Source organism: Syngnathus scovelli, chromosome 10, assembly GCF_024217435.2.
Source record: "Syngnathus scovelli strain Florida chromosome 10, RoL_Ssco_1.2, whole genome shotgun sequence".
In the NCBI taxonomy this organism is placed as follows: domain Eukaryota; kingdom Metazoa; phylum Chordata; class Actinopteri; order Syngnathiformes; family Syngnathidae; genus Syngnathus; species Syngnathus scovelli.
This window is the reverse complement of record NC_090856.1, coordinates 4,290,178-4,300,966: the sequence shown is the minus strand read 5'-3', so window position 1 is coordinate 4,300,966 and position 10,789 is coordinate 4,290,178. Positions and strand designations below refer to the sequence as shown.

The following is a 10,789-nucleotide window of genomic DNA, read 5'->3' as shown; positions in this document are numbered from 1 at the left end:
TGGGAACACTCCAGTTGGCTGATGAGCATCCACACCCAGTTGTTTGTGTTGTTCAGGGCGTAGTAATGCACCGCTCAAGCTGAGTCATCGTCCTTTTTGACAGGCCGGGAAAAATCTGAGTGAGGCTTAAGCCAACAAATCGTAGTTGTTATTCACGTTAAGTTTCGTTCCTATACTTTTGCTCATACGTTGTTTTCACACATCTCGATGTACATACCAGGAAATAAAAGCTAAACTTTTGTGTCATATTCTTATTTTAGAACCAAAAGGTCTTTTGGAGATACCTTGAATCCCAAGGGTGACATACTCCAGGGTCGTTTACCTCACCGTTCCTTCCACAAGACGTGTTTTTTCCATCCATCTCATCGGACTCATAACGGCGAGATGGAAAGATGTGAAGCGAGAGAAATGGCGTGCGAGTGTAAATACATAAATCACATCGCGACACGCCAAGCCAAGGGCAAATAAACGTTGGACCGAGGTTTCTCCTTTTGGCCACCTTCTTTGGTTGTGAAGTACTTTTGAGTATTTGTTGCTATTTCTTGTACTTCCAATCACCTCAGAACAGGAAAAACAACTTAAGTGAATGCAGATTATAAATTTATTCCAAAAAAGTAGACAACATAAAGCTTCTATTTACACGGGGACACACGTGATAGCACCTAGTTGAAGGCACACGCTGATAAAATATCATCAGCTGAGAACATCGGCGACACCCGAACATGTGCGTTTGTCTACAGCTGCACGTCAAGGTCAGGGGGTCGGGGTCGAGGGGGTCTCTCCCACGACACTTCATCTGGAGCAGCTGTTTGTGCTTGTTTGACAATATTAGTGGCCACTTCTCGGGTCTGCGCCGGACCTGTCGTTGGACGGCCATTTTGGAAACTGACATGGCAACGGCAGGGGTGGGCAAAATACGGCTCGGGGGCCACATAAGGCGTTACGAAAGACCCTGTAACATTTAGTACATTATTGTAGCTGTATTTTTCATTTAAAAAGGTGCGCTAAAATGTACTTAAAACATATGGTTGGTTGATTTATTGTAAATAATAAAAAATAAAATATAAAAATAACACATTTAAGTTATACTATAATACTATATATACACTATAGAGATACTGTATAAATAGATAGATATAAATACTATATAGATAATCCTACTATATAATTATATAATATTATATCGGCTATATAATATAATCCTATCAAATGTGGCCCCTTGAGCACAAATATGCCCACCCCTGCTTAAGACCGACACAATTATACAACAATAAAAATATTTTTCATACACTTACAAACACACCTTTATAAAACAGATCCTTCGCAATCTTAAGATAGAGCATGTGCGGCTCAAAGTGGCAAGCAGGGTGATTGCACTAAAAATAGAGAAGGAAAATTTACAATAAATTAACAGTTTTTTTTTTTTTAAATGTCTCATTCTTACATTTGACTATAAAATATTTTTGTTGGGCAATATGGTAGTGGTATATGCACAAAGCTTTACAAATCCACATTGCAGTCTGTTCTCACTCGCAGCCCGTGAGTAGAAAAAGATGGTCAACTGCATTCACGCAAACATGCACAGACACACACACAGACACACACACAGACACACAAACCGATCTACCGATAGGGCTGAATGAGCAAGTCTGCCTTCACAAATGTAAGAACGCAGCGCTCCCACGTCATTTGCGAGTCTTTGCCTTCGACGCCGCCTCCGGGAGAACGAGAAGGCTTTACGAAGAGGAGGAGACCTCCTGGTTCAGTCTAGTGGTCGTGAGAAGCAGATGGCAGGCGAGTGGTTGACTCGAGAAAATGACTCGCCCGCCTGTTAATGGTGCTGGTGGTGGGGGCGTACCGTGCGGGCGGCTCACACCGGGTGGCAGTTGTAATGGTTGTTGTGCTCCGAATCGACAAACTGCAGGCTGGGCTTCCTTTCCGGCTCCTCGCTTTCGGCGTGGTCGGGCTTGGCACGGCGCGGAGGACGCTTCTTGAAAAAGTCCGACACAAAGCGCACCTGCGACACACAGCCAATCATTTTCTTGTATTATTTCTAGTCTTGTAAAATTAAAACGATACAGTTGTGCGACTCTCCCCCACTCCATTTATTTATTTTTTTTTGCAAAATGATTTCTTGGTCTTTTTTTCCCCTTAACTAATACGAGACAGGTATGAGTGAAGAGGGCAAGCTGGGAAAGTGTGATCAAGTATGTCTGGCGCTCTCACGCACACCTGAGGGGAACACACGCATCGGGAAAGCAGCGGTCGTAAAGCGCGAGGCCCTCGAGAGAATCTAATTGCATGCAGCACCATGAAGGCCAAAGGTGGCCTCTCATTTCCAAAACCTTTACGTAGGTGTGCACATATACATTCCTGCTCAATATCAAACTTTTTTCTTGACAACCGAGACACTTTTTAACACGTTTTTTGTCCTTGCTAAATTATGACCTTCGCCACGAGACACCGACACTCGGTAATTTCCACAAGATGGTGCTAAGCGTCATTCCAAACAATGAAGAGTTCCAGCTGCATAAAGTGAGAAGAATGCTTGGAGGCCAATGTGCTAGTCTCACTTCCCGAAATGTACCAGCGAGCAGAAATGAAGCCAACATATTCCTGTGGTGAGAATTGTACAAAACACTGTCTGATGTGAACGATCCCACCCAGAGTCTCGCTACCGTCCAAGGCCTTAAATAAAATAAATAACGACGACGTCATCGGGTTTTGCATTGACGGGATTGACATCGGCTATTTTTTTTAGCATCATTAAATGTTGGTGTACTTACGTTGATCACGGCGACCAGCGCCCCCTGCAGGAGCCCCACCAGCACGTCGCTCCAGTGGTGCTTGTAATCGGAGACGCGCGTGTAGCCCACGTAGATGGCGAAGGCCACCAAGAAGAACTGCACGGTGGGCCGCAGGAGTCGCGCCCACTTGGCGACCAGCCGGGCCTGCACGTACAGCTGCGGGCCGACGAGGACGGCGAGATGCAGTTAGTCGACTTGCATTTAAAAATTCCCTGTCCTGGACTTTCCTTGTCTACCTCACTCAACAAATTTGGTCCAAGTAAGAATATTCAAGCATGTCATCAATTTGCTTACCGCGAGGAAGAGCATGCAGTACATGCCGAAAGACGAGTGGCCAGAGTAGAAGGACAACCTGGAAACAAAAGAAAGAAAATATTCATCCATTTGGTCTCAAAACGAACATCGCGTGGTCATCCTACCTGGACTCGGTGACGTCCTGAGGATGGCCCGTGCAGTTGATGACCTGCATGTAGCCCGTGCACACTTTAGGCGCACACACGGCCATGAAGTTAGGCCTTGGCCGACCGATGGTATACTTGGCTAGGTCGGTTAGCGACTGGCTAACGGCGGCTCCGAACAGGAAGGTGCCCACCACCTTGTAGAGGGCGGCCACGTACTGGTTGAAGTCGGAATTGGAGTAAATCCTTTTGCTGTACACCAGATACGCTTCTCCTGATGAGATCTGAGGAAAAATCGGGAAATTATACAGAGTACGTTTTGAGAAGGGACTGAGAAAATCGCAGACGTACGATGACGACGGTGCAGGAGATGGTGACGGCGGCCAGCATGCCGTGGCTGATGGTGTCCGTTTTGACCGGGTACTTGATGCTTTCATCATCGCAGTACACGCCCCTCTGGTAAGGTGTGTAGATGATGGTCATGACGATGAAGGGCAGTGCCGCTGCAAAAACACAAATTTGACACTTATGACCATGACCTCAACAGATTAGTGAGGAATCCCATTGGTGCAGGTGTTCCTAATAAAGTGGCTAATGGATTCCACACTATCCCAAGGCAAACAGCCACATTCAACGCGAGAAAAACAGCTCAGTGTGATTTTCTGTATATAGTGGACCCCTTTCCGTTTTCTTTCAAGTATTTCCTTGCAGCTGGCATGATGAAAGCGGGTCAAAAGCCTGATTAGAACGCCACCGAAAAAAAATAAACCATCCAGTCCGTGCGGAAGTCCGCCCGCACGCCCTTCATCATAATATTAGTGCAATATAAAAACGCTGACATCAAGTATGCCGATACTGTAAGTGTAGGGGAAAAAAAAAAAAAAGCTCCGATACTACTACACTGATAAAAGTTGACTAGCTTGATATAAATTCCCAGCAGGTGGCACTAAATTAACGAAACAATGTGTGTTTTTGTAAAGTTCAGAAGAGTATCAACCCAAATTCTTTCAAAAAAAAAAATCCCAGAGTGGCCCTGACTATCTTTAGCGTACAAAGGGTTTTGCATCAACAATCCCATGACCTACTATATGAATAGCATGCAGTGTCTGCGTGTTGTCTCGTTTCCACAGTGATGACTGCTGACATTTGATTAGGAGCACAGCGGCAACAAGCAGCACAAGTGTCCCTCAGACACTATCAAGACCAAAAGTACAAAACACAAGCTTTGTGTGTGCTAAGGGGAGCAAAACAAAAAGTCCTTTATAGGATCATGTCACTGGGCAACCTTGGAGCCAACGAGGCAGACAACATGCACAGTTTTGCCTTGACGCATCAGTCTTACTAGGCAACAAGTCAGATCTTGGAGGATAGAAAAGGAAGAAGGAAGCAAGCCATTTTCAACCCAAAAAAATAAATGAATTAAAAAATAAATAAATGAAAAAAACATCTGACCAATGGTATAATTTTTTTTCTAAAAATCCAAAAATGACAAAATTGTAATCAAATTGTTTGGCCTAGCACTAGCAAAATGAAAATAGTCTATATATTTTGAATAAATGTTTGGATTTTGCATTTACGACTCCCGCTCGTCGTCTCATTTTCTGTAAATGTTTGCCGAGGCGCCGCCAACTTCCTGTTTGTGTCACAATATACAGCACATAGCTGGAAAGCGACATCCTGTCTGCAGGTACGCCAAGGATTTAGGGCTGTAGCTTTTGGATGGTCCGCCATCTCTGGATTCTCTGTCTCCAGCTGGCTAACCGAGGGAGGCAAAGTTGGGGGGGGGGGGGGGGGGGGGGGGCGCATCATAAAATGATACCAGAGCAGCCTGCTTTTACTTCCAACTATATTTCATGTGTACTGACTTCCAAAAATGACTTCAGAAATTTCCAGAGTGCTGACTCTGTGGCAAAACATGACATCAGCCAACACTAATGCCGAGTGTTTGCCGTGAAACTCGACTGCTTCAGCACATCATTTATTAAAAGGGACCAACGAGAACGTTGGCCAAAATTGTTAGTTTGCTTTTTTTTTTAAAAAGCATTGTAAATGTCACTTTAATTTTGTGGATGAGTTATGACGACGCCTAAAAATACTTTAATGGGTTTTCTGTTAAATACTTTGGAAAAATCATGACCTTCATGACAGAGTGGACAGCTATTCAAAAGCAACTTTGTTCTATAAACATTTTGTTTGCCATATAATAAAATGTAATTACACATCCACTGCAGTAGGTGGCAGTGGAGTTTATTATTTTTCATTTAATTCAGACAAATTGATGCACTTTATTTTTTTCTGTAACAGAATAAAAAATCTAGATTTTTCTTTTTGTGTTCCTTGATGTTAATCAGATGTGTACAGTACTTTTAAATAAATAAAGTTAATAAATTAAGTACATTTAAAAGATATCTGTCACGACACTGAACATCTATTCAAGGATTGACAGTAAAGACTCCAACGTCTACGGAATGCTTTTGTTGGCAAATAGAAGATGCCACCCCAAGCAAATTGCTCAAAATCATGCACAGACACAGAGCGGCGGCAGCGGGTCAAAAATAGACCCATCTGAAGACAAACTGGGCCTTCAAGAGACCACGAGACAAGCCCGCAAGACGGAGAGACACCACTTAAAGAGCGAGGCCTCGGTCTCAGTGGAGCTTAACTCAGACATCTCGCTGACAGCGTGGATTGACTTGATAGAAAAGGCAGAAGCGTCTCTCGGGATGGGAGTGCTGGAATGTGGCCAGGCTAATCTCCTGCAAACGGGGAGGTCTGTTAGAAGGCACAGGAAGTTGGGATCAGGCGTTCCTTCCCGCATAAAGGCAGACTCATTTTTGACTTGTGGTTAAAAAAAAAAGCATGTTATTATGAATAAAGTTAGAATATTTCACAAGAAGTAGGAATGTTAGCTTCTTTACGAATACGTCTAAAAATATATAAAGTTTCTTTAAAAGAAAAATGCTTCTACAAGAATAACACGGCAAAGAATTTTTTTTTTTCTTTTTGAAAAATGTACTTGAAATTTTTAATTGAATAGTGTAAAATTCGGGGGGTATTTTTGAGGGTGAAAAGAAAAAATTAATATCACTGGAATAGTTACAATCTTGCAGGAAAGTCATAAAAAAAAAAAAAATCATATGAAAATAATGTTGCAGTTTGGAAATTTGAATAAGACATTACAAGACTATAATGACTTTCGAATTAAGATTAAAAAAAATATATAACAACTATAAATACAGCTGTATATAAATGTAATGCAATCGTTGGAAGTTGTGACGGTAACGCAGGAAAAAAAAAAAAAAAAGGATCTCGTCCCTCTCATTGACATCCTCCACTCTGTTTTTATCCCATTCATTCTGGCCCGCCTGTTATTGTCTTGAGCGCAGCATCCACCCACACACTTGTCGCTTTCGTGTAAATATAGAGGCAGCTCCATTTAGAAACGCACATGTGCAATTACGCCGGACTTTGGGGACCGCAGTGGCACGTCGCAGCCCGGATGTTTATTCCCCATTTCCATCTGGCGCCCCAACCTGCAGCACCTGCGCAACCGTACCAAGGGCATCCATTCGTTTTCAATTTTCACCGACACGCCAACGCTTATATACTTGGCACTCGGCAGTGAGAAGGTCACAAGTAGTTTCCAAGCGTGGTTTGCCAGACCCATAACAAAATGATTTTTTTTTTTTTTTACTGGCTGGTGGTTTGGCAAAGATTTGCTGACGTTGTTAAAAACATTCCTGGTTACACACACACAAAAAAATGGGCATGTTGCACCAATCACCTTGCAAAATAACAACACTGTGAAATATCCTCCAATGTTTTTTTTTTTTAGCAACTTTGAATGATTTGGATTCAATTAGCCAACACCACACCAATCTGGACGTGATGATCACACAAGAATCAGCTCGACTAACTCTAATCCAATATGTCGGTTAACTGCTTTTTCCAGAGAAGGAATTAGCGGAATTAGTAGATGGTTCTGAGAAGAGGCACGTATCTTGAATGATTGGGTGAGGTTGTCTAAGGGTCAGGGGGCGTATTTGCATTTGGGCCGCTTTCATCACTGATTCCAGCATGCGTAAGTAAAGCATGAGCAAACATTTTAAAGGCGACGTGGAGCAACAACCCGACTCCCCCTCTTCCCCGACAGTCTCTGCCCGAGCCGGCCTGACTCAGGCGGAAGGTATGTGCTGAGCCTTCAACTAGTGGCCTCTGGAATTCCAATTCAGTGGAGGAACGCCCAACTTCAACAGTCACAGCAAATCCTGCTGCTGCCCATTCTTTTTTTATTTTTAATCCCCGCTGCTTTCGCCCGGGCCATCATTCTCGTATGCTAAGCTGCGGGAGGAGGTGTCGGGCGGTGGCGAGGTCGTCCGAGGGCTGCCAGTCAATGAATCGTCTGCGTTTGCTCAAAAAAAGCGTCTGAGGTAGAGGGATGGAATGAAAGAAGCGGGCCACACAGGTTTAAAACCAAACCACCAAAGTCCACGATAGGAGTTCAAGTAAGCCAGAATGGATATGACTTCAAAGCTACGTAATATACACACACACTGTGTGGTCTAATGGAACTATGAGCATGTGACAAGCGTGTGTGTGTGTGTGTGTCTGAGCTCTCAACACGGGTGATCAAAAGCAAAGTACAAAACTGTCAAGTATTTATTAATAGCTGCCTAAAAGCATAAAAATACCACGTTTGAAAATCACTTCTAATCAAATATTTCAAAGTCATCTTATATTAAACTTAAAAATAATGTGCTTACATTTTGCTGCAATTAAAGCAACTTTAAAGATTTGACCATTAAAAGGGGAAGTCAATCCCAAACTTTCACAACCAATCACGGCTCTTCATTTTTCTGAAGCTGACCTGTGATTGGCTGTGACTTGAGACCTGGCAAATGTGATGTCATTTTCAGTCGACAGCGAGTGGCAAAATGGCCAACCCTTGAGATGGAGAAAAACATGAATTTAGCTGCTTATCTCATATTCCACAAAACAAAATATTAATCAGAATGCCGTGTTTAGACTCATACAACATGTTATTGTGAAAAAAATTTGGAGGACGATGACTTCTTTAAGATTGTGATACTTGCTTACTAATACGATAATCCTAACACAGCACTTATTTATTTGTCCTAGTAGTGTTGCCATATGACTCACAGTGTCATGCTACTATTAAGGGAGTGCTGTGTTCAAAACACAACAAAAGCACTTAACACCATCCTTCCTCGGCACTATAGTGTAGTCACGACATCAATTTAATTCCCACACACTGTTCATATGGACTGAAACGCGCTGATCTCTGTATGCAAGATTATCGTTCGCCAATCCCACCCAAAGGCTCCATCCAAGAGCACGCCAATGGAAACATAACAGTGAGGGAAAAAGACGACGTTAGGGCCCTAAAGGAACAAGCGTGTCTTCGGTTTCCATGACGCTGCTCTCCTGAGGAAAAACTGTTCCCACCAAGATGGCTCCCTGAGAACGCTGGAGGAGCCATCTTCCCAACACTCCGGCCTCAGGGAATTAGATGCAGCACCACCAATTAAAAATGTTTGGTTTTGTTATGAAAAGTATAGTTTGTGGGAGTAATGAATATACCGATAAGATTGTACTTAGGAAATGTGTGACTCCATACATGTAATCATTTGGAATGTGGGTGTGTACATGATGTGTTTCCGTTTTGAACACCCAGAGTACAAATGTGCCAAATAAATGACAATAATGCCCTGGGAGAGGTAAACCCCGACATTGCAGCCAACACCCTACTCTGTGTACGATTACAATGCAGCCACACTTCACGACAAATATCCACAGGTTAAGTTTCAAACTCATTCTAAAACACACACTTGAAAAATAAATAGCTCAGCGATTTGCGGTGACGACTCAGCGTCATTTCCAACGTTTCGCCTCCCCAACACACAAAGCTTGTCTCAGCCGATATGCACCACTTCTTTATATGCTTACTTGGGAACGGTTACTGTACTATTACGATTTTTGTTTTAATGGCAAGAGGAAATGAAACAGATGGCAATGTTGTTTTAAAAAATAAACAAAACGGGATATGGGACTCAGAACACATAGTCATTGAGTGGCGTGGTAGTTTGACAAGGGCAGGTCCAACTATGATGACACAAAGGAATCACACCCAGAATGGAAGTGTTGCTTTTTCCACTCTATAATTTCTTTCACAAAGCAAAATGCAACAACTAGGAATGTTTTGACTTCCAAAAAATACATTCCATGACTAAAAAAGATAGAATGGAAATATGTTACAGTGAGAGAACACATGCAAACAAAAACTACGGACCAAACCGGAAAAGTATTTTGTGCCCATAAGCGCCGACGGTCAATTTAATTACACACTATGTCAAGCCATTATTGCACGGTTTCGTCAACCTCACTTACGCTTATGTGTGTGTGTGTGTGTTGGCCGGATGCAGCAAGAGAATAACAGAGCACAAGATGCAGGATGTGTATGCATTATTAATATAATATTTAGATCTTCTCAGTAAGAGCCCAGCAATCAATCGAAATTTTGACTTGATGTATGTGCTTCCAATATTTTGCAGTTTGCCTTGCCTATGACCTTCAACTGTAATAAGAGTATGAGAGAGCAAGAAATGCAATCACAATCATATTAGAGCATTTAATTTGCCCGAAGCTAAAGTCAGAAAGAGTACAGTAATTGGTTTAGTATGTGTTATGCATTTTTTTTTAAACGATATATCATTTTGTTACAAATTAATTACTGGACACACAAGGTACGACTGACAGTTGCCCTGGGATTTGTTAGGAAGCAGAAACATGCCAACAATACACAATTTTATATTTCGTGAGAGTCACGCAATGCTGAAGCTGGAAGTGGAACGTCCCTGGTTAGATTCTTGGCAAAGAAAAATGGAATATCACATTTCCATAAACAAACATTCCAGCTTCCTGCTCTGTCCACTCCACCGTGGAGGAGAATGAAGACTCGTTTGGGGAAAGTAGATCATATACAGAAGAATAGCCGACTAGCATTTTCATTGCAGAGTCAAATCCAGACCATTTGTGTGTGCAAAATAACGACAAACATTCCATAATAACTGTCATTACACACATCTGGCAGTAAAAAGAATTGGAAGCAGACTCACCGACGAGCACGCACAGCACATCCATGAGCACGTAGAGCTTCTTCTTCACAGTCTTCATGTTGCTTCCCCGTCGTTTCAACTTTGGAATTATAAAAGAATCTCAAACGGTACCTGTAAACGCGTCCATTCTGCTCGGCTTTGCTACATAACAACAAAAACGCAACCTGCACTACGGGTTCTTCCGGGGTAGTCTTGCCTTTACCTGTGCGCGTAAGCAAACACAAGTGCTCGTCTGTGTCAAAAAGTGTGGGGAAAGGTCGTAAAAATATGAAGTGGGAATTATTTAAAAAGAGTCCCCTTTGCGTTCTGGAATATTTTAAAAGAGAGTCTACATAGAGCGTCCAAACATGTTTCAAGTCCACGCAATTGTGGAGAGCAAATCACAGGACTGAAGTACAGCACACGGCGACATTGGGCACCTCCTCCTTTACGTCGCCATTATTACCTT

General features: G+C 42.6%; 1 protein-coding gene across 2 annotated transcripts; it reads right to left on the bottom strand.

Annotated features, from left to right (window-relative positions):
• Nucleotides 1-1,019: 1,019 nt before the first annotated feature.
• On the bottom strand, nt 1,020-10,789 carry plpp2b (phospholipid phosphatase 2b). Of its 2 annotated transcripts, XM_049719458.2 has the most exons (7): nt 10,342-10,789; nt 3,557-3,708; nt 3,227-3,489; nt 3,102-3,159; nt 2,787-2,963; nt 1,859-2,017; nt 1,020-1,767 (listed from the first exon to the last, which is right to left on the bottom strand). In XM_049719458.2, the coding sequence occupies exons 1-6, from the start codon at nt 10,397-10,399 to the stop codon at nt 1,871-1,873; spliced, it is 855 nt and encodes a 284-aa protein (XP_049575415.1). In that variant the 5' UTR covers nt 10,400-10,789; the 3' UTR covers nt 1,020-1,767; nt 1,859-1,870. The 2 variants fall into 2 exon arrangements, with proteins under 2 accessions (XP_049575415.1, XP_049575410.1); XM_049719453.2 differs by having other exon boundaries at nt 1,020-2,017; nt 10,342-10,788.

Excerpts from the sequence above, each read along its gene's own strand:
- plpp2b (XM_049719458.2), bottom strand. The coding sequence starts at position 10,399 with ATGAAGACTGTGAAGAAGAAGCTCTACGTGCTCATGGATGTGCTGTGC. Across the intron at positions 3,490-3,556 it reads TCTCCTGCACCGTCGTCATC|ATCTCATCAGGAGAAGCGTA; the intron begins GTACGTCTGCGA and ends ATTTTTCCTCAG. Across the intron at positions 2,964-3,101 it reads ACTGCATGCTCTTCCTCGCG|CTGTACGTGCAGGCCCGGCT; the intron begins GTAAGCAAATTG and ends GTCGGCCCGCAG.